The sequence below is a fragment of the Microtus pennsylvanicus genome, chromosome 9, assembly GCF_037038515.1.
Source record: "Microtus pennsylvanicus isolate mMicPen1 chromosome 9, mMicPen1.hap1, whole genome shotgun sequence".
In the NCBI taxonomy this organism is placed as follows: domain Eukaryota; kingdom Metazoa; phylum Chordata; class Mammalia; order Rodentia; family Cricetidae; genus Microtus; species Microtus pennsylvanicus.
In genome coordinates, this window is record NC_134587.1 from 25,993,305 (window position 1) to 26,016,799 (window position 23,495).

General features: G+C 38.0%; 2 protein-coding genes across 16 annotated transcripts in view; one reads left to right on the forward strand and one right to left on the reverse strand.

The window, feature by feature from the left end:
- Arl6ip6 (ARF like GTPase 6 interacting protein 6) overlaps positions 1 to 8,522 on the reverse strand; it is a 30,631-nt gene extending 22,109 nt beyond the window's left edge. The window contains exons 1-2 of the mRNA XM_075985212.1: positions 7,995 to 8,522; positions 6,681 to 6,734 (exon numbers count right to left, since the gene is read on the reverse strand). Of these exons, the coding sequence (XP_075841327.1) occupies positions 6,681 to 6,734; positions 7,995 to 8,400 (460 nt within the window). The 5' untranslated portion in view covers positions 8,401 to 8,522. The remainder of the gene's footprint in view (positions 1 to 6,680; positions 6,735 to 7,994) is intronic.
- A 395-nt stretch (positions 8,523 to 8,917) lies between these two features.
- Positions 8,918 to 23,495, forward strand: part of Prpf40a (pre-mRNA processing factor 40A) — a 40,088-nt gene continuing 25,510 nt past the window's right edge. For 2 of the 15 annotated variants that reach the window (XM_075985198.1, XM_075985202.1), the window contains exons 1-4: positions 9,110 to 9,571; positions 10,488 to 10,619; positions 21,782 to 21,862; positions 22,719 to 22,760. In XM_075985198.1, coding sequence (XP_075841313.1) covers positions 9,170 to 9,571; positions 10,488 to 10,619; positions 21,782 to 21,862; positions 22,719 to 22,760 — 657 coding nt within the window. In that variant the 5' untranslated portion in view covers positions 9,110 to 9,169. Of the gene's footprint in view, positions 9,572 to 10,487; positions 10,620 to 21,781; positions 21,863 to 22,718; positions 22,761 to 23,495 lie in introns of all 15 variants that reach the window. The other 13 variants (XM_075985197.1, XM_075985201.1, XM_075985204.1 and 10 more) reach the window with 10 other exon arrangements.

Below are 23,495 nucleotides of genomic sequence, written 5' to 3' on the forward strand. Positions count from 1 at the left end.
TTTGTATCGTAAAGTCATGATGGAAGGAGCCTCATTTATTCCTCTGAAAAAGAAAGTTGAAATTTTCAGTGATTTCACTTAAGACTGAACCCAGTATTTGTCAATTATTTCTTCCCTGAACATGGGCAAAGATGTGGAAATTTGTTATGTATACAAACTATACAAGTAACTCAAAAACAAGAATAACTTGTTACTGAAAAGTCAATCTGGTCTTGGCCACACAAGGAAATTAATGTTAAATACCAAATGTTAAGGAATGATGGGCATGCATACACACACATGCATACAGACACATAAAATCATGTTTAGAAGCTGTGTATGTGTGTATGCATGTATGTATGTGTCAGTTGATTTGTTTTATTCTGTTCTAGGACTCTTCCTATGTTGCCCAGGCTGGTCTTGAGCTCCTGAACTCAAGCAAACCATCATCTTCAGCTGCCTAAGCAGCTGAAGTAGTTATAAGGAACACAACAGACCCAATCCAGAAGCTTCTTTAGTCACTAAAAGCTGTCCATCAAGTCTCACAATAAAATTTTTGTATAAGCTATGCCATGCATATAAAAATACTAGCCCTACATATTGTAGATGAAGTATTTTCTGCTAAAGGCAATTCCAAGTACTTCCTTAAGTATTTTTCCAAGTTTGCATAAACTGAAAGGTTTTCACACTACATGCTGGGAAACATTAAAGACTGCTGGAAATACCACAATGTTAGAAACAAGACTAAGTTGTCAAATGTGAGAAAATGTGGAAAACTAACAAGCAAAATGATATAACAAAATTTATATGTTTAGGACAATCAACCTGGCCCGAGAACAACCTTTAAAGAGGATTGAGTGGCATGCGTATTAAATAAGTAAGTTTATTAACCTCCCTGGAAAAGCACGTTCAAAGGGATGATTTGCAGAATTATTAAAAGGAGAGCCCAACATCTATAAAGTCTGCAGTGTGATCAATACCATCCAATACCCTGCCTGATTACGTCTGTAATATAGTTGTGCTATATTAATGCTATGATGTTAGTCAATCAGATCAACTAACTCTCCCAAATGCTTACCTCTGAATTTGAGGCCAGCCTAGTCTACAGAGATTTCTAGGACAGCCAGGGCTACACAAGGAAACTCTGTCTCAAAAACCAAACAAAACAAAAACTGTCCTAACAAACCTTTTCATTAAAAAACAAAAGAGGCATACAATCACAATAACAAAATACAAATCTGTATACAAGCTTCCCATGAAGAATTTTTTCAGAGAAAAAAAGATGACTAAATCAACTTCAGAAGTAAGATTTCCTAACAGGTATTAGGGCTTACACTGCTCATTAATCTGTTACAAGTTACCTTTCAGAACTTTTTTCAAATCTTCTTTACATTGTTTTGATTATTTGTCTGAATATACGCTATGCACCATGTGCATGCCTAGTGTCTTTAGGTCAGTAAGAAAGCAGTGGATGCTCTGGAACTGAGTTATGGATTGTTGTGAGCCACTATGTGGTGCTGAGAACTGAATCTAGTTCCTCTGAAAGAGCAGCAAGTGCTCCTAACTACTGAGTCATTTCTCTAGACCACCCAGTGTGTGAGTGTTCTGTTGCCATGTGTATATGTGTATCAGTTGTGTGCCTGAAGAAAACAGAGGTCAGGTTACATTCCTTGACACTAGCCTAATGGACGATTTTGAGTCACGATATGGGTGCTGGGAACAGAACTGGTGCCCTCTGTAAGAGGAGCAAGCGCTTTTTTAGCCCCTACTTTCAAGGTTTAATACATTTTTTAAAAAATGAGCTTAGAAAGAAAAGTGGGGGAGGGGGGGCACATGACATGGTCCTTTGAGTATCTGCTAAAAAAAAAATCTTTGGATCCAACCTTAGGCTGAATCATAATCCAAAGGCACTAAGAAAAAAAAATGTGTATCAGATTCTTTCTTCCTTTTTTTTTTTTTTTTTTTTTTTTTTTGGTTTTTGGTTTTTGGTTTTTTGATACAGGGTTTTTCTGTAGCTTTGGAGTCTGTCCTGGAACTCACTCTTGTAGACCAGGCTGGCCTGGAACTCACAGAGATCCGCCTGCCTCTGCTTCCCGCTGTGATTAAAGACATGTGCCACCGCCACCTGGCTGCCAGACTGCGTCTTAGCCATGTCAAAACAGAAATGCTACTAATGCTGCTACATTCTTACCATACTGAGCTTTATCCCAGCACTAGATTAGGATTCAAAAATATCTATGGTACTCAAAATTTTTAAGTCTATAGGAAGAGAACTCTTCTCATGGTAGAGTACTTACTGTGTTCAAATTACTTTTCTAGGAAAACAAAATAAATCAACCTACTATCAAACCATTGAGGCAGTTTTGTGATAAACTTTACATGTGTCTCAGTGAAATATTAAGTAACAGATCTAATAGCAATACTTACACTAAAAGACTAGTAATAAGAATACCTATAAATAATGTGAAATGATTAAATTATTCTCACATGAATGGCGCCCAGACGTGTGGACAACTGAATCCACTGAAAGCCTGAGAAAGCTTGGGAAAGAGTAAAGCGTGTTTTCTTGGTAGCTGCAATTTCTCGGGTCTGCTCTGCTTGCTAGAGGCAAGCAAGCACTCTCATCTAAGAGAGGCTTCCTGACTCAGCTTCAGCTGCAAAACCCTGCAGCTCTTAAGAGGTCCTGCCATGAAACACTTAAACGGTGTTGACAAAAAGCTGAACGCATTCTTTTCGGTTTTCAGCAATAGCAGGAAAAAAAGCTGCGCCATTTAAAAATGCCGGCTTTCTGGGCTGTCCTGCCAGGGCAAACTCTGACTCTTTTACGCAGGCGGTTCGTGCGGTTTGCAAGCACAGGCTGCTGCACCTTACTCACTGGCAGGAACCTTGAAATGCCATAGAGTTGTGGCAGTAAACATAGCTACAGCCAGTACATCAGCCATGAGGTTGGAAAGCTAAGGAATGGACTGGATCTAGCTGGCAAAGCCACGGCTTTAGTCCTACTGAGATTGCTTGGTAAATTAAAGACTCATGTGGTCAGAAAAAGAGAGATATACAGTAAAGAGAGATTCAAAGACAAAGAAAATTTCTAAATGGTTTACAGTGTATTAAAAATATATGCAAGCTAAAAGTTGAAGTTCTTAAAGTAAAAAAAAAAAGGAAGAGAGTTGTTGTGTGTGGTAGTACACACCTTTAATCCCAACACTTGGAAGGCAGAGGGAGATTGACCTCTGTGACTTCAAGGTGTGGTAGCACACGCCTTTAATCCCAGTGCCTAGAAGGCAGAGACAAACAGATCTCTGTGAGTTCAAGGTGTAGTAGCATACACCTTTAATCCCAAATGCCTGGGAGGCAGAGTCAGGCGGATCTCTGAGAGTTCAAGGACAGCCTGGTCCACAGAGTTATTCCAGGTCAAAGATATACAGAGAATATAAAATAGAAGTAAAAAGAAATGAAATAGAGATTAAAATAAAGCCGCATGATGATGGAAAATACACAGAGACTTTTGATACTGTGTGCTATTATGCTCTCTTTGAATTGTTTGAATGCTGAGGAAAGAGCAAAAGCTACTAAAAGATACTTATTTATAAATGCTGCTGAACTAATCCAACATAGATATTTTGAAAATGCCTTGACTTTGAAATTTGGATCTAAGGACATGATGCTTTGGAAAGGAGTTTCTTATTTTGTTTTCACAGAGGATGAGACCCTGTTCATTTCTTCTATTCCGATATGGTATGATGGACCACGTCCTCCTGAAGGGTTGCTGTGAACATCTTCAGAAAATTGCTTCGCTCAACTGCCAACTGAGATGAAACTAGCACACAGGTTATACCATGAAAGACCTAATTAACGACGCCCCCATTCAGCAGGAAGCAGTTTGGAGAGAAAAAACTGCGCCCATGTTCCCAAATATGGTTTATAAACGTTCTTTTACATTTAAAGGGGGATATGATATAGGTATGAATAATTTGCATTAGTATAGATTTTGCTTTATTGATAGAGATTTAAGGTCAATTTTGTTATATGTATATGTGTTTCTGATCTTGATTAAGGTACTGTGATTGTGTAGTTCATTTAAACATTTAAAAATGTAATGTATAATTAGAAATATAGATTGTTAATAGATAATCATAATAGTCAAGTTTGTAGTCATGTTAGTTAGATTTTCTAGATATATAGATATATATTTCAGCTTAGATCGGCATTCTTCATATCTTTCAAAGACTACGGAATATGCTATTAAATATTTTAATAACTTAGGACTTTTCATGACAATGAGACATGTCTGCTCCTGGCAGCACCAATCTACTTCAAGAAGAAGATGGGCGGGGCTGGAGAGATGGCTCAGTGGTTAAGAGCATTGCCTGCTCTTCCAAAGGTTCTGAGTTCAATTCCCAGCAACCACATGGTGGCTCACAACCATCTGTAAAGAGGTCTGGCGCCCTCTTCTGGCCTTCAGGCATACAGACAGAATATTGTATACACAATCAATCAATCAATAAATAAATAAATAAATAAATATTAAAAAAAGAAGAAGAAGATGGGCATCGAAGAGGCACCTTATGGAGTTTGATAGCCATTTGGGCAAGAAACTGTTCTTGCCTGGACTATTGCATAAACTGGACACAGAGAACCCACAGAGAGAGGACTACTGAACTTGCCTAAAGGTGAGATGATCTTTCGGGGTTCCTGATTCATGAAAGAGTCTGTGAGACATTCTGCCGGACACAACAGATAGTGACTGAACTGACTTTGAAATGTCCTGCTTCATGGAAATGTCTCTGGATACCATGGGCCTGTAGGCCGAAAATGGATGCCCCAACGGTACAGAGGAACTTTGGGTGACTGTCCAGGCAGCGAGATGTCTCTGTCATTTCTAGAGTTTTAAAAGTTGCCTTTTTCTTGTTTGCTTAGGTAATATTGTACCTTTCTGGAGTCTTTGATGGAGTTAAGAATAGTTAGTTATAGTTTTCCTTAGTTATGATAAAGATTATTGTAATTTTTACTTGATAACTGTTTTGTTATATGTAATTTTGCTATGTTAAAGTTAAAGCCTTCCTTTCTTTTTGTTTAAACAGAAAAAGGGGAAGTGATGGAGGAAGGCCATTGGTTAAAAAAAATAAAGAAACTGCTTGGCTCTCATAGGTTAAAATATAGGTGGGTGGAGTAAACAGAACAGAATGCTGGGAGGAAGAGGAAGTGAGCTCAGACTTGACAGCACTGCTCTCTGGAGCAGATGCCATGCTCCCCTCTCCCAGGCACATGCGATGAAGCTCCAACCCAGGATGGACGTGGGCTAGAATCTTCACAGTAAGCGCACCTTGGGGTGCTACAAATATTACTAGCAATGGGCTAGTCCAGGTGCGAGAGTTAGCCGAGAAGAGGCTAGATATAATGGGCCAAGCAGTGTTTAAAAGAATACAGTGTCCGTGTAATTATTTCGGGGCATAAGCTAGCAAACCACTGGGGTGCTGGGGACGCAGCCCCGCCGCTCCTATTACTACAGATTTCTTTAAAGAATTTTTTTTTGGGGGGGGGAAATTATCTGCCCATATACTACAGTAGATATATTTTCTACAAGTCAAACTATGCCTACTTGGTCCCCATGAATCTGACAGAATTAACCTATTACTCTATTTACTCTCCTCTTGATCAGAGACTCAGAGGTTTCTGTCTTGGCATAGTTGTTTCTGCTGTTAAAATAATTGTTTTCCTCAGTCCTGATTTTTAATAATAAAATACGCCAAGTAGGTAAACTCCTCAAAGCCATCTGTGAGAGAGACAGGTATCATAATAGCCCTCCCCACTGGAAAGCCATAAACTACATAAAGTATGACATTTTGGACACTAGAAACTTACCTGGACATTAATGGCAAATAATTCTTACTTTAAAATTTTTATCTCAAAAGAAACTGCTTACAAAAACATGTGAACATTAAATTCTTCTGAAGTCTGTTTCAGATACTATTTATGTTGGCTAAATCTGTGATCAAATTTCTAGTTCTAAATTCCTGAAGAATTGGAAGCCTCTCCCAAAGCATAATTAGAAACTACTTAATGATTTGCCAGATGCAAGTAACGCACAGTAATGTTGAATCCTGTACACACATGATGTGGGAGTCTGCTGTGTGCTGTGATTAACATTAATGAATAATCAAACTGTCTTGGCCTACTGATAGGACAGAACTTCGGTAGGCAGAGGGACTGGACTGAATGCTGGGAGAGAGAAGGGCGGAGTCAGAGAGATGCCATGGATTCACTGGAGACAGATGCTGGGAATTTTACCTGGTAAGCCACTGCCATGTGGCGATACACAGATGAATAGAAATGGGTTAAACTAATATGAGTTAGCCAGTAAGAAACTAGAGCTAATGGGCCAAGCAGTAATTTAATTTAATTCTGTGTGGTGTGGTTATTTTGGGGCTAAGCTAGCAGGGCCAGGACGAATAAGCGCCTGGCTTTCCTTGTCTCACACACATACACATTAGTGACCCATTATAAAATTATGGAAAGTATCTAAATGTCTATCTAAAAAGGAAGTCTAATAACATTTATAACAATGATATATATGAAAAATGCTAATGAATCACTTCCACATGGTATATATACACGATTTTATCCCAAAGCATGTATAACTTAAATATAATTTAGGAAAACAAAAAATAAGTGATCGGATGAACAGAATGAACAGTTCATACCTAACAGCCCAGTATCTACATCATCTTCATTTTTCGAATTTTCTGCATGCAGTTCTGTAAATACAAAAAGAGGTTTAGGTAGCAGAGTAGTACTTCTTCAAGACACGAATATCCAAAGGCTCTGAAGACACTGTTCAACTGTCAAAGGTAGCCTGAAGTCAGAGTGAACTTCTACTTCTCGTTTACCACCTTCAGCAAGCAAATACCTTTACAAGAATCATTGTTTATTTACAAGAATAACGTTTATCCCCTGGGTTGTGTTGAATACCGTTTGTACAAAAGAAACTTAAGAGCACAGTAGACTCTGACTTTAGTTCCTTGCTCCAGTCTCCAAAATACTAATGGCCTCTGTGATAAACTTGTACTTATGAGCATATAACTTTATATTGCAAAAGACAAACTGTGGGCACTTCAGGGTTGAAGTGAAAAAAAAAACGGTCAAAGGTGTTGACAGAGATTTGAAGCAATGGCAGTCAAACTTTTAAGACCCACAGTTAACAGCCCAATAACATATTATGAAGAAGTAATCTGCCTGTCTTCCTAACAAAAATCCCCTCAAACAATGGTAACCTGTCAAAGGGCTACCTGCATCCCGTTAGGGGCTGGGAGAAAATAAAGCAAAACTGGGATTAAACAGATTTAATTTTCAGTAGTAAATGTGACAAAGTGTTGAATCCTTTCAATACAAGATACTGTTTTGAGGTTTCTATTTAGCAATAAATTGGCAAAGTCAAGACTATCAGCTCTAAATTCAAATCTCTTTCCAGTATAATGAACACTAACCACACAAACTCAAATAGGGGAAGGGCTGAAGAGTGTCTTTGAGAGCGTTCCTATTTGGCCAGCATGTCAGTTTCTGACCCGGCAGAACACTCTGCCCTGCAACTACTCTACCTCGTTACAAACACAGAAAAGCTATTGTCTATAAAAGTAGACATTTGGGATGCGGAGAAGAAAGCCTTGTCCTTCGATTTCTCTACGGTCATTTGTGAATCAGCTTTAGAACACATACAGTCTATTTTTTCATGAAAAAACCACGGACTCTGATCAAATAGACGTGCTAATGTTTCAACTCAAGTGTTCAATGCCTCTACATTTCTTTAGAGTGTGGATTTAGTGAATGAAATCCTTTCGAAATGGCTCTCATTATGGAGCAGGGCTGTCCAGCTAGGGAGAGAAGACAAAAGGAGAAAAGAGCGAAGAAAGGTAGTTTCGAGGGAAAGCTTTGGGGAAAATGTGTTGAATGGGGGCGAGTGCTGTACTGGCTCGACTTGACCCTGGACAGACTTCCAAGGCCTGGGCTTCGGTCAGTACCTTTAACGATCAGGTAGGCGATGGCGAGAAGAAAGGCAAGGAGGCCGGCGAAGAGCAGCGAACAGAGAATGGAAAGGACCTGGACGGGCCACCGCCGAGGCTGGCTTCTGGCGGCCGCAGTGGCCGGGAAAATGCCATTGCGCTTCTCGGGCAGGACGGGAGACCCGTCCCCGAGCCGCTGGAGAGGCGGGGCCCTCCTGGGCTCCGACAACGCCCCGGCTGAGAACTCTGCCCGCAAATCGCGGGCCACTTGGTCGCACCCCTCGTCCTCGTCGACATCGCCCTCACCCCAGCCATCCCCCCTAGTGAAGTTGGAATTCACCCGCCGAGTCACGGGGCCGGGGGTGACCTGGCGGCGCCGTCGCGTGGACGCGGACGCGGACCCCGCACGCTCCATAAACGACATGGCGGGAAAGACGGAGAGACCCGAGGAGGTCGAACGTCCGCCGCAGCCCCGCCCCGTCCCGGCAACGGCCAATCAGCGACGGCTGCCGTCGGGCGAAACCAACGCGCGCGGGGCCGCGGGGGCGCGCGAGCGGCCGCCGCCAAGCGCGGCGGGTGCCTCTTCCGGAGGGGCTCCTGTGGAGCGCGCGCCCGCGGCCCGCTCCCACACACAGCCGAACTTCCTCGGCCCTTTCGGGTCCCGTCGGCTCGCACCGCCCGTCCCCCATAACAGCAGCTCCCCGGGCTGGGCTCGGCTCGGCCGCGTCCTAACTGCCAATCGCTTTCTCCCTCCGGCCGGCCATCTCCGCCCCTCGAGCTCCCCGCCAGCGACGCTGCGCGCGCCACCTCCCTCCGCCCGGGCGCGCGCTCAGCCGCGGGCAGGCGGGCGGGCGGGCGCGCGCAGAGCTCGAGCTCCCCCCCCCTCGGAGCACAGGACCCCTCCCCACGCCTGCCCCACGCGCGCGCGCGCGCACTAGGCCGATAACGCTGGGTGCCGCTTCCCCCGCCCCCACCCCACCCTCGGTGGCCTCAGGTTTGTGGGGCGAACGTAACTAGGGCGGGGGGGTGGCGAAGGTGGCAGGACGCCACTGCCGCACCCCCAGCGGGGTGCGGTGGTTCGAGCCCCGGAAGCCGGGTCCCGGCCGTTGTCCCCTTTCCTGGGGGAAGTTGGTGGAGTTTTCCCGGCTCAGCCCTCGACGCAGAAACTTCCTCCGTCCCCCTCCCCCCTCTCCATGCAGGCGACGCCGTGCGAGGCCGAGGCCGGGGGCGAATCGCCGCAGAGCTGCGTGTCGGCCGCGCGCTCTGATTGGACAGCAGGGAAGCCTGTCAGTTTATTGGCCCCGCTGATCCCGCCCCGTAGCTCAGGGCAGCCTTTACCCTTTGGCCCCGGCGGGCGCCAGCCACTCAGATCGCTGCTTGTTGGTATGTGCAGCGGCAGTGGCCGCCGACGGAGCAGTCTGAGCCCGACGATGAGGCCGGGGACTGGAGCCGAGCGTGGAGGCCTCATGGTGAGTGAAATGGAGAGCCAACCTCCCTCGCGGGGTCCCGGGGACGGGGAGCGGAGATTGTCCGGCTCAAACCTGTGCTCCAGTTCTTGGGTCTCTGCTGACGGCTTCCTGAGGAGACGGCCCTCGGTAAGGGATCGGCGGGGTAGGGGAAAGCGGCACAATGAAAAACCGAGTCAGAGAAACAGGAAGCTTTCTCCGAAAGGAGGAGAGTGTACCAGGAAGAGCTGCAGATGGTGGGCTGCGTCCCAGGAGAGAGGGCTGGAGGGCGGGAATGCACAAAGACGGACGTGGGACCTGGGACGTTCCAGGGGTCTGGGCCTACACAGACACCTTCGGAAGGTGCTGGCTCCCCGGCGGGCTTGTATGGCAGAGCCCTAGGCCTGTTTTACCGTCGGGTGCCTTAAGTCCCTGGGACTTGAGAGAGAAGCTGCCATCGTTTCTTTTCGCCGGGAGTAGTGGTGGGGGATTCTGTTGGGAGAATTGACAGCGGGTGTTTAGTTTCGGGCGAGGAACAATGGACATATGTCTGTATGTGTACGTACATATATATATCACCAGAAGTTTACGAAACGGGTCAGTTTGTTATTTACATTTAGTTTCTGGGACAGAATGACAGTCTTGATATTTTACCTGTATTAACAGATTTGACTTCCGAACTAGTATATTTATCTCCCAATGAAGTTACTCTTGGGTACCCACATTCTGTTTTATGTCAAAACCTCATCCAAATTAATGTAATTTTAAGTAATATAAGGTGGCTATATGTATAAAGGGGACAAAGTTGTGTTCTTAAGTTGGAATTCCATAGCCACCAAGGCTAGGCCGTCATTTAACATTGAGCAGATGAGGGGGCTGTAATCCGATAATGGATTTACTTTGTTAACTTTCAGATTCTTTAAAATAACCACTATAGTTTATTTTAAGATTAATATTTGTATATGCTAATATAATAACTTAACTTGATATTGTGCCATATAGGTCATTGATTTTTTAAAAAAAAAAACGTTTACTCAGTGTCTTTTCATGTTTTCATATTTTTCAGATGGGGCATCCTGGCATGCATTACGCACCAATGGGGATGCACCCTATGGGTCAGAGAGCAAACATGCCTCCCGTACCTCATGGAATGATGCCACAGATGATGCCCCCTATGGGAGGACCTCCAATGGGACAAGTAAGAATATGTTCTTTACTTAGTTTTGTTCATTTCTGTTTTATTGTGTGGAGATTTTAAAATGTAGTTCAGTGCTGGACTTCCAGCTATTGAAGGGTTAGTTTATAGCCACATGTTTTCAGACAAGTCATGTTGAGCATCATTGTGACCAAATTTTGAATGTAGTAATACTGTACAAAAAAATTATTTTCCTCAACAAAATTAAGATCTAAAGAATCTTAAGTTGGGTGTGGTGGCACACACCCACACGCGCCTTTAATCCTAGCACTTGGGGAGGAAGAGGCAGGAGGGTCTCTTGTGTTCAAGGCCAGACTGGTCTACAGAGTGAGTTCCCCAGGACAGCCAAGGAAATACAGAGAAACCCTGTCTTGAAAATCAAAATCTTTAAAGGGACATTATACGTATAGGCTCCTTGATTTAGTGACTTCTAGGTTGATTGTTAATGGTCTATGAGTAAATATATATGTGTGTGTGTATATATATACACACACACATATCGAATGATTTTGGTGAACCATGTAAATGTGTAGCATCAGAAAAATAGCAATTACTCAGGATTTTCATTTAGAATGAATTTTATTCTTGGAATATCTTCCTTTTGTTGGGTGTGGAGGGATTTTATGCTCTATTACTAATTCTTCCCTGGACAGTGCGAAATAGGTAGCTCATTTTCTACCTGATTTTTAAAATGATACTGCTTCTACACTCCTAATTGTGAGTTGCCCCTTGTGTCTCTAGCACAAATTGAAAATGGACATTCTGTGGGAGTGATTTGGATTGAAAGATTGTAGCTGAGTCAGTGACACTGGTAGACAGAATTTCTATTTCTAATTTAGAAGTGTTGAATGAAGAAAGGCCAGAGCTTCAGTTCCATGAGCAGTTGTGTCCTATGGAAGGTTCTATAGTACACAGATCCTTGGGCAGGCTGGGTCATCCCATTTGAATGTCTTGATAAGTCATGAAAAATTTTGGTTAACAAAATATTATGGAAAACCAGTTGTATATTTTCTTTTGCTAATGAGTACTGTTGGCTTTGATAATGGTCTAAGCAATGAAGACTAAAGTTATTGGTGAAATTGCAGTGGAAACAGGAGCTTGTGTTTTCTGTTTTTATTTAAAGTAGAATGGCTCAGTGTCGAGTATATATTTTTTTTTATATTTGGAGTATAGCCCTTAATTTTGTATAAATTTCTTATTCAGAGGCACCAGACTAAAAAGGTTCTTCCTGCAGGAGTTCCTTATGTAAAAGATTCCTTTGCTCTGTTACTCTAGAATATCAGTACCTGAAGCTCCCTAGGAGATGCAGAGACAGCTCTGATCCTCTTCTGTACCTTTCCATCTCTAAGCAGCACAAAGCCCTTCTTGTTTTCTTGGTAGAGCTGCTCTAACTAGATAATGAGCTTTTAAAAGATATTTATTCTTTAAATGCTCTGGTTCTTATTTAAAATTAGTTTCTTTCCACAGAAAGATAAAATAAAACAATTTGCTACTGCCAGATGCTTCTCTCTTTTCTGGGGCCTTCTGTTTCCATTGGGCCGGTCAAGGTAAGTTTTGCAAGGGGTTGACCTGCTTACCCTTGCTGTAATGGTGCTGTTGCACTAGCAAACCTGAGGTGCCAGTTAGTCATTTTCACTACAATGCGGACTTTATTTTTGAAGTAATTGGCATAAACTGGTCACAGTTTGTTTTATGGCCCCTTCTCTTTAGCTGTGCCAGTGACTGCCTTCCTAACAAGTTTACTTGCTACTCAGATACTTCAGATATTCTGAAGTTTGCTTCATGGTCTTATACTCCTTTTTTTTTCTAGTCTAGTATGTTTATGCACCATTAAGTACACCTGACTATTTAAATGTTTAGAATTCTTTCTCCCTCTGTTGGTTCCCTGTGAGGATAATGAATACTTTAGGATATTAGCTCTGAAAGTCTCAAGAGAATAGCCATTATTTCATTTTCTAGTACTCATCCCCCCACCAACAAATATGGGTCCTAACTTTTGGTAAAGCTAACTTTTTTTCAGCTTTATGATACTAGGAAGGCATGATAAGCTGAATGAATCCTTAAGGAATCTAGGATTCTTTCTCAAGCTCTGTGAACTTTCTCCTAATGATGAACTGATCATTTTCCTATATCGTTTCTTCTATTTGCATATGCTCAGAATTATTAATAAATAGTAGTCACAATGCAGATATTTGAGAAGAAGTAGGGTGTATGGTTCATGGTGGTGAATAAATGGTCTTGCCATACATCTTTTTAAAAGTTTACTTAAAACTTTTTAGTTTTGGGAATGAAGGCTATATAATTTTCAAAAATAGTTGACTGTAGCTATAGGGTTCTTCATCCATTGTTTGAACTAACTATAGAACACGAAAAATACATTTTTCCAGAACACAGACTTTGCTTTGTTGTATTCCCTATTCAATACATAAAACAACTATATAGTTACCTATGTATAGAGCGTGTATATCATATTAGTTATTACAAGTAATCTAGAGATAATTTCAATTTACAAGATGTCCATAGGTTATATGCATGTATTGCGACTTTTTTTTATGCAAGGGACTTAAGCATCTGGATTCTGATATGTACCAAGGTCCTGGAACAGGTCAGTCTTCTGTCAAGAGATCTGCTTTGTTGACCACATCTAAGTTATCTTTTCTTAGACCAACCAAAGACTAAAATAGAAAGCAGTCTGTATTGCTGAATGGTTATGATCTTTGAATGCTACTCAATATGACAAATTTAAAGCTTGTTTATAAAATAGTATGCAGACTAGACAGTAGTGATCTTGGGTAAAACTTGGCTTGCAAAATTGAAATGCAGCCGGGCGGTGGTGGCACACTCCTTTAATCCCAGCACTCGGGAGGCAGAGGCAGGCGGATCTCTGTGAGTTCGAGGCCAGCCTGGTCTACAAGAGCTAGTTCCAGGACAGGCTCCAAAGCTACAAAAAAAGCCTGTCTCGAAAAACAAACAAACAAACAAAAGAAGAAATGCAGCTAGTCACTTCAAAAAGGGTTTTGTTCAGGGTTTTCTTCACTTAGTTTGTAAGATAAGCTGGAATTCCATTTTCTCCATTTCAGGCGATTAGTGAATACCTAGAAATAGCAAATGTAACTTAATTGTAATGTCTTTTAAATTTTATCTCAGTTGCCTATCGTGTAGATTAAATTATCTCCTAATGCACCCAACTTTTTGGGAAAGTCATACTATACTTGTCAGTTATAAAATTCGAAGATTGTATTACTGGAAGAGCCTTAATAATAAATGAACTTTAAACAGTATGCAAGTTTTTGGAGGGGTCTCTCTTTAAAAAAAAAAAAACGTATTGCCAGGCGGTGGTGGCGCACGCCTTTAATCCCAGCACTTGGGAGGCAGAGGCAGGCAGATCTCTGTGAGTTCGAGACCAGCCTGGTCTACAAGAGCTAGTTCCACGACAGGCTCCAAAACCACAGAGAAACCCTGTCTCGAAAAACAAAAAAAAAACTATTTACTAAATTTTATTTTTCCTTAGTAACCATATTAAATACTTTCCAGAAGAAATTTCTGTCAATATGATCGTGTATAAGGCTGCCTTCCTCCATATCCATTCAGAATAAAACATATTCTGTCTTTAAGATGTTTTCTTGTTCTCTTTTTCTTTTTGTATGTGCTTTTTAATCACCAAGAACATTAAATTCTGTTGTCTTTATCAACTGAGTTTTGCCTTTGCCCAACAGAGTTCCATTAGCTGGCTCATTCTTAAGTGTTTATTTTACTCTTATTTTAATAAAAAAAAATATTTAATGAATTAAGGCTTGAGCTCCCTTCCAGGTTTAACAATTTATGGTATCTACTTTCTTTGATTGATACAGAAGTAAAATTCCTCCTAATTAATTATTAGGCTTTTGGGGGGTGAATTTTTGATAGTACATCAGTGAGTGATTACATTTTATAGCTGAATTTAATTATCTTATTTTAATACTGAGTAAGACAGACTCACAGATCTTTAACAGCCCAGGTTGTGTGCCGTTCCCATCTAAGAAGCTCATATGTTTTTGAACTGGTTTTTTTCAAGACTTCAATCTATCAAAAAATGAAAAGTAAAATATATTTCTTTGCTCAATAATCTCCTTTATTTTTCTCTATCTGTGGTCTAGTATTTAAATTCCACAGCTTAAGTTTGAAAGATCATCTCTAATACATGCCAAAACCATAAATGATGCATGTTCTCTTACTAATCTTTTCATGGTGCTTTAAATGGTTATATTAGTTCTTTACTTTAAGCTTATGCTGCTTTGACCTCTTGATTTCATGATCACTGTCACCATGACATCTTTGCTTGCCTAAATTATTTCCTCAGAAATAATTTTGAACAATGTTGACTTCCTCTTTAAGTAATTTAATACCTATTTGATATGCTTGGAATTTTTACTGTTTTATTTTGGCACTTAGTGACATTTTCTTTATTTTTTTCCTTACTTTTTTCTGATTTCCTACTTTCCTAATAAGTAAAAGATTATAAGCTCTACAGAGCAAGAACCAAGTTGTTCTTGTTAATAATTTTGTAGGTGCTGAGCACAATTCTTGGTGCATTGTGGGTGCTGAGTAATACTTGTTGAATGAATGAAACAAATAGATACTATTTGCTACAATGTAAGGTAGAAAGTAACTCATCCCTGTGTGTCTCCAGGTTACTTGTAACTTTACATTGTTACTGTGTTTAGTATCTGAATCATTGCTTTTTCATTTAGCAAAAACAGATAAAATCAAGTAGATAAGGGGTTTCTTTTTCTTCTTTCCTTTTATTTTCAAGTAAAGAAATCTGAGTACTTATTTCATTCAAGCTCGTCATGTCCTTGAGAATGAAATTTTAACATATACGACTATAACATAAAAGGTGATTGGTAATAGAGTTTTCCTGAGATGCCTTACTGAAATACTTTGTTTTTATTTTTAATGTTAGCCAGTCCTAAAAGCGGCACGTAATAAATTCTCACATAATAAATTCTCAAATCTAGGTAATATCTGTGTATTTACGTTTCTCAAGCAAATACTTTTCTTTATAAAGAATAGTAGCCTAGAACAAATGTTATCTTCACTTTTATACTGTGGTTAGATTTTGACATTTTTTACTAAGACTACAAATGTGCTTATTTCAGCTACATTTAGATGATAACATTTACATGTGAATGCATTCAAAGCTTGAAATACAGTAATGTTTTGAAGTGTTTAATGTTTGGAGTGATCTAAGAAAACTATCTCATTTCAAAAGAATGGCTCTCCCTCTTTGAGATGCACACAATGCTGTTATTGGGAAGTCTTGCAGGCAGGAACCTTTTAAAACAGACGCTAAGTGTCTTTCCCACCACCTTCCACTAGGAGCTTCTTATTCATAAGAAATACTGCTAGCACTTGGTGAACATTCTAATACACAAGTGTACTAGCGGATTGCTCCCCCTCGTTGATGCTGTTCATAGTTTTTCATTTGGTTACCTTATATTATACCTCCATATTTCTTTTTGTCAGACATTTATGTCTCTTAAGAATGTTAATATAAATGTGTGATGTGTAGATGGCTTTTAAAAGCCTCCATCATGTGGAGTGGCTGGCAATACTGAGCGTTCCGGACTATTCCTGGAAAGGTTATAGATACGTCTTTGATTTTATTTTTTTTTTCATTAGTCAACTTAGCGTCTGTTACTTTTCATCTATTTCAAGCAGGGGTTACTTCTAATTAATAGAGACATGATCATTTGCTTTGGTGGGCTTAAATCCATTGTTTCTTAGTGTGCTCAAAGTAGAAACTGACTTCTCTTAAAAATCTATAATGCCAGGGCTGGAGAGATGGCTCAGAGGTTAAGAGCACTGACTGTTCTTCCAAAGGTCCTGAGTTCAATTCCCAGCAACCATATGGTGGCTCACAACCATCTGTAATGGGGTCTGGTGCCCTCTTCTGGCCTGAAGACATACATGGAAGGAATGCTGTATACATAATAAATAAATAAATACTTTTTAAAAAAATCTATAATGCCAGAAATTCAGAACTGTTGGAGGTTGAAATACAGTTTGTTGTATCTAAGGCTCTCATTTTTCATTTAAACAAAATTTTATATGATTTGTCTTAAACTTTGATTTTTTTCAAATAAAAATTATTATTGTAAAAATAGGGTCATATTCATTAGGTCCTGATCTTCAGAACCTTAAGCTCCTTTTGACAATGGGTTTGGAATGGTGTATTTCATCATGTAGTCTAGGAAAGTTGCTGTCTCTGTAAATGAGACTTGATTAATTTCTGTGTGCTACATAATAATGTTTTAGTTAGCTTATGGCTGACTGCATGCATGATAGTAGTCTCATAAGATTAGAGTGGACCTGAAAATTTATGATTTACTATATTTTTTTACTATATACTTTTCCTTTATTTGGATAAGCAAATACTTGTATTACAGTTTCCTGTAGTATTTGGTACAGTAATGGCCCAGTGACATAGCTGTTTTGTGGTCATTGGAGAAAACACTGCTCATGTGTTTATGGTAATATTTTACGGTACCAGTCATAATAAAGACAAGTCATCTATAATACATAATACTTAAGTTAGTAATGATATTAATAGACTTGCTGTTTTATATGTTTACTATGATATCTTTTTTATTGGTTTAGAATGTGCTTCACTTACAAAAACAAATATCAGCTAGGATTGTGTAATAGCAAAATTATGTGTTGTATTTATCAGTGAGTCTGTCTCTACATGATGTATTTAATGTTAATAGATTACCCTTTGATACTAACAAAGTATAAAGATGCAGATAAGTGTAATATTGGTTATAGCTTGAAGAACGTGAAAAGGAGATTATAATGGTCTTCTGTCCCACCGGCTTTAAGTTATATTTTTTAGTATAAAATTTAAAACCCTTAATTTTGTAAGACTTAAGCACCACTATTTTCTGTTTCTCTAATTGAATTTAGAACTATCTTTAAAAAATACAATGGTATTCATTTTTATTCAACTATATTTATGTTGCCTGTTGTAAAGGATTATAAATTCTGTGTTCATGTCTATATAAACTTTGAGAAATTCATAATCCTTATTGAATTTAATCTCCCTTTCTGAAAACTGAATTGACTATTAGTCAAGGGTACATTTGGTAGCTGGATGGTCTAGAGAGTTAAATGAATTGTACACTAACACTGCGGAGCCAGCATTAAATTTGATACTAAATCTGGGATAACTTCTTATTACATGTACTATTGATTTCTATTCAAGGTTATAAAAGAGTTCATGCTGTTTGCTAGAGACCTTTAATGAAGAATATGAACAAAGCAAATGAGAAATAGAGAAGGAATGGCTGAGGAAAAAGTTAAATGAAAAGTTCATTCATTGTGAAAGGTTAAGAGTTACAATAAAATATTGTTGGTTGATCTTTCATGTTTTTAGGTGCTGGTGCATGTAGATTCAGCCATTGACCATTCAAAAATATTTAGAGAAAGATTTGTGTCTATACCGAATGTGTTCTGGCATTTTTACAATTTAAAAACTATGTAGCGTTTGATATTTATTAGGTAATATAAGAAATCTAGATATTTGAAATTTACCAGGATTATGCATAGATTTTATATAAATACGGTGCCATTTTATATGAGATAAACATTTGGAGATTTTGTTAGCCATTATTAGGTAGTACTAGAACCGTGAATACTGTGAGGAAACTCTAGTAGCTGTCATATCTTAGCACTAATTTTAATTGCCTTACATTCATTTTTGCAATTGGTGGCTTAAAATAAGTCCTATCAGGTAATATTTTTGCTGTTGATGAGAAATTGAGGTCCAGAGAGGTCAGTGTCAAAGTGGTCCAAGTTCCCAAAGCTGTTAAGTAGTCAAATTAAGATAGGAATTTTGCTAGTCTGACTTTATAGCTGTGCAAGGCTGCTTCTCAATGTAAAATTGTAAGATGTAATCAATTCAGTTAATCTCAGAGCATGAAGGGTAGCTATAAAGTGTTTCTCTTATTAGGTATATGTGTTCCGAGATTTCCTGTGGATTCCTGAAACTGAACCTTATACATGTTTACTGGTTTTTTTTTTATGGTTTAGGGCCATTATTAAGTAAAATGAGGTTTACTTGAAGTTGTACACACGCACACGGTGTTGCTAAGCCTAAAGTTTTATGTAATATTTTCAGACCTACATTGATCATAGGTTACTGAATATGGGATGTGAAACACAGATAAGAGATGGAAAGAACTATTTTACTTTAGAATTTCTAAGTTCCATAGGTTGTATTTAATAAACAAAACTAGGCATGTGAAATTGTCTTAGTAAATGTTTTCTCTGTGTTAACAAATTATAAAAACACCATTTACCTTTTTTTATTTAGATATTTAACAGAAATGTACTGTCTTTATTGTACTGTTTTTTAATTTGTTTTTGTTATTTTGATATGGGGACATCAGATCCCCTGTGTCTGTAGTTACAGATGATTGTGAGCCTCAATGTAGATGCTGGTTATTAAACCAGGGTTCTGGAAGAGTGGTCAGTGCTCTTAACTGCTGGGCCATCTCTCCAGACCTTGTTCAATTTCTGTGGCATTTATACTGCTTTTATTACTGTTCTTTTTTTTTAAGTATGTAAAGTGGTAAATAAAACACATTTATATCTACAACGAGAAACTATCTGGGATGCTAAAAGCAATTGAGTAGGTTGTGTGTGGGCCTTTGTTTTTACTCATTTATTTATTGTCCTCAAACTTGTGCTACTTCTGAATATTTTATTCTCCTAGTACTGGTCACTGATTGCAAGGCATCATGCATACTAGACAAGTGCTCTACTATTAATCTCGCATCTGCAGTCGTACTTTTATTTTTAGGGAATATTCTGCTGGGGAGATTGCCCATACTGATTATGAACTTTTGGTTTTCCTTCTTTGGCCAGTAGTGTAGTAACAAGAATTTATTTAGGGGGTTATCCACAATACCTGGCTTGAATACATACTGATAATTGGCTTTAAAACTTTCTCCACTCCAGGGCTGGAGAGATAGTTAAGAGCATTGGCTGTTGCTTCTTGGTGTTCACTTTTCCTCAAACACTCTGTCTCTGGTCTTAATAACTAAAACTTATGGTTATTATAGTACTTTATATATTGGCCAAAGTACTAGAAATGGAAAAAGCAACATGTTTTGATTTTATAAAATGTATTATAATACATTTCATGTTAAGCTAATGTGAATGTCCATTTGTACTTAGAAAGTGATGTGTTTCCTGAAATTGTTATGATACTATCATAGCAACTAAACTAAGAGTTTTTCCTTTTTTAGTAAACATTAACAATAGGAGGTGGTGGTCCCAAATAGGAAATCTAAAAGACTTTACAGTTAGAGCTAGGTAAACCCTCCATGTGAAGCAATATGTATGAAATACAGTATCTTATATATTGATGTTCTTCAGTTTCATATTCATACCATCACTTTTAGAATATTTATTTACATAAAATAAAAGCTCACAGATAGCTTTGTCAGGTAAAACAAATGTAACTAGACTCTGCCTGCCAGGACTTAAGAACTACAGGACTGTAGCTCTGTATTTCCTATCGGTCTTATTTTCTAGCCATAACTGATTTCCACACTCGTGAATAATGTTTTAAATTGTGAGAAGTAGGAAGGACAGTGGGATTTTGTCTTTATGTTATAATCGATAGTTAACTGAAGCTATATTAGTTTGCTCAGTCTGTTGATACTATGAATGGTCTCTTAAGTTAGTGAAGATTTTTCTTCTTACTCTACTTTTTAAAGTACTTTTTGCTCCTTAGAAATTACTATTTTTCTTTGTAGGTTTTAAACTTCCACTTCTAAAATTATCTTAGGGTTTTAGTTCAGAATGTAGTTTTTTATTTGTTTTATATATATATGCCATTTTAAACTTTTCTGCTGTGCTTTTGAAGTGCTTCTCATGACAAGTTATCTGTTGAGTTCACTGTTGTTTTCTGAAGCATGGTGGTGAGCATCTCTGAAGGGTAGATGGTTTTGGAAGCAAGCATAACTCTTCCATGTTTGCTGCTGCTTTTTTCATAAGATATGTTATTTCTTTAATCTCTTAGTTAGGTTTTGAAGATGTCCGTGCTTGTTTTCAAATTCTATGCTTTTTATAAAATATTATTTTGACCATATGTTCCAAGAATCATCACGTTCTTCTGATTATAATTTCTGTCCAGTAGATAATTTTTATCTTTTTTTAATCAGTTAACCCCATGCAAGCCTACAGGTGTTACAACCTGTTTCAATTTTAATTTTAACAAGTAATAAAACTACACATAGAAATTCTTCCCTAATTTTATATTTTTAGATTGACCAATGTGCTTATACTTTTCCTATTTTATAATTTATTCATTTAACTTGAAGCTTGAATAACCAGTTTCCTTGTTCAATACTCATGGTTATTACAATTTTTGTCCTCCAAGTTTCTTAGATCCTTTGATACTCTATGTATTAATGTCAAATTCTAATATAGGACTATATATTTTATTTTTTGTAATATAGATGAATACTGAGTCAAATTGTTTAGAAAAGAAACAATCTGATTTTTATTCATGCTTAGTATGTATTCAGATTTTAGTTCCAGTCATTAGTAGATAAAATTAAATTCTCACAAACTAGTATATGTTCAGGTATTTACGTACTTTTCTGTACTTAGGATTATTCTGTACTTAGGGTTTTTATTTATATATTATTTAAATCAGTGTTTAAATTTTAAGCACCAAAGATCTAAGATTATGAAAATGACCAGATTACTATCAAATTTATTTAGTACAGATAAGAATAAGAGGTGAAAATTATGAAAAATTTTTGTCTTATAGTCTCTTGTTTCAAAGAAAGGAGAATCAGTGTTCAATTGAAATGAATAGTCTCAATTTTAAGTTAGACTAAGAAAGTCTGTCTTCTTAATACTTATTTAAATTAACTAAGTAAATTAAATTACTTAAATATTGTTACCATACAAATGAATTATGACGTAAGTATTGGAGCAGTATCAGTATAGCATTCTTCATTCATTCAACAAGCACTTACTAAGCAAGCATATTATTCGTTTAATAAAATAGCATAGTTTCAGTGGTTACATTGTTTCTTAAATTATACTTGCAATCCTGTAAAGTGTTTTGTTCCTACATGGTAACCATTTTTTAACTTTTATTTTAGATGCCTGGAATGATGTCTTCAGTAATGTCAGGAATGATGATGTCTCATATGTCTCAGGCTTCCATGCAACCTGCCTTACCGGTTGGTAATCTTGTGAAAATAATTCTTTTCTGAGTTCTGATTGCTTTCATATGTGAGTAATAATGTGCATGTAGTTTGTAGGACACCTCAAAACTAAAATATAACATGGAAATCATAATTGAGCATTACATTGCAACATATGTACATGTTCAATGATTAAATTAATTCTGTAAGAAACAAGGCACTTAAATTGTGAGAGAAAACCACTGTGGTAGTCTGTATTTTCAAAGGTGACATTTATTAAATGCTAGTAAAAATTGGTATTCAACTTAAAAATGAGAAGACTTAATTTGAAATCCCCCTTTTATTGAAACTTCAGCTATTACAATTTAACTTGGTATGATCTTGAATAGACTTAATTGTTATACTTATGTAATATTTTGGTATATAAATATGATATTAGTATAAACTCCTGAGAGCTTACTGGTTTTAATAAATAGGTATGACATACTTAATTGGAATAGTAAGATTTTGGTGTTTTAATCAAATTATTGACATTTTATTAACATTTGCATATATTTACATTACAAAAATATCCTGTGGAGTCTTCGCCCCTATTTCTGATATTTTAGTATTGGTAAGTTTCATTGACTAATTAATAAGATTTGGTTTTCAGAGCTTTGTAGATTTCAGAATTGAGAGGGAAGGCCTGTGGTTCTCTGTACAATTAATAACCATGTAGTATCTTAAAATGCTTTGAAACGTATAGCAAGCCTGAGAGTTGACCTCTAGAAATTTTATGGTTGTTGAGTTAGTGGCTTATAGATTACACGTGGAATTGATTCATTGTACCATATTTCTATAAAATGTAGTTTAAATAATTTGAATGGTAGTAATTTAATGTCTCCTCTTGCAGCCTGGAGTAAACAGTATGGATGTAGCTGCAGGTATGTCTACAGTGTATGTTGGACTCCATATTATCTGGGGCTGAAGGGTTCAGCACTTGCTATTTTTTTAGAGGACTTGGCATCCTTTCCCCATTCTCACATGGTTAACAACCATTTGAAATTCCTGTTCCGAGGGAATCTGATGCCTTCTTCTGGTCTCCTTGAGCACCAGGTGTAATGTGCTGTACATACATGTATTCTGACAAACCGCTCATATAAAATTAGTTTTTAAAATGATCTTTATGATTGGTTTGTATTTTTGCAGTTTTTGACGATAGACAGATGGCATTTATAATTGCATTCTTAAGTCATAACAACAAAAATGACTGTTACCTCATTGGTGTTTGTAGTCAACCTACTTTTCCAATGCTTTGGCTCTATTGTTGATATTTCTAGTCAGTTGAATGCTTTCCATATATGTGAGCCTTTGTTTTGTTTTACAGTCTTTGCTTTCTCTTTTATTTAAAATTTTAAGTTGCCTAGTTTCTAAAGTTAGAAATTAATTATTTATATGAGCTTTGTCACTGACAAACACCTGAAAATCCCTTATGCCATAAAGCTTTGTGGGGGGGGGTAGTGTAGGACACTAACAAAACTTTCTGCAATAGTAGAAATATACTATAACCTATAATTGTTGTCATATAGTTGTTACTAGCTACATGTAATTGAGTTTGAAATGTGGCTGGTACAATTGAAGAAGTATTTCATTGTAATTTAAATTTTAAGCGGGTATGTGTGATATCTCA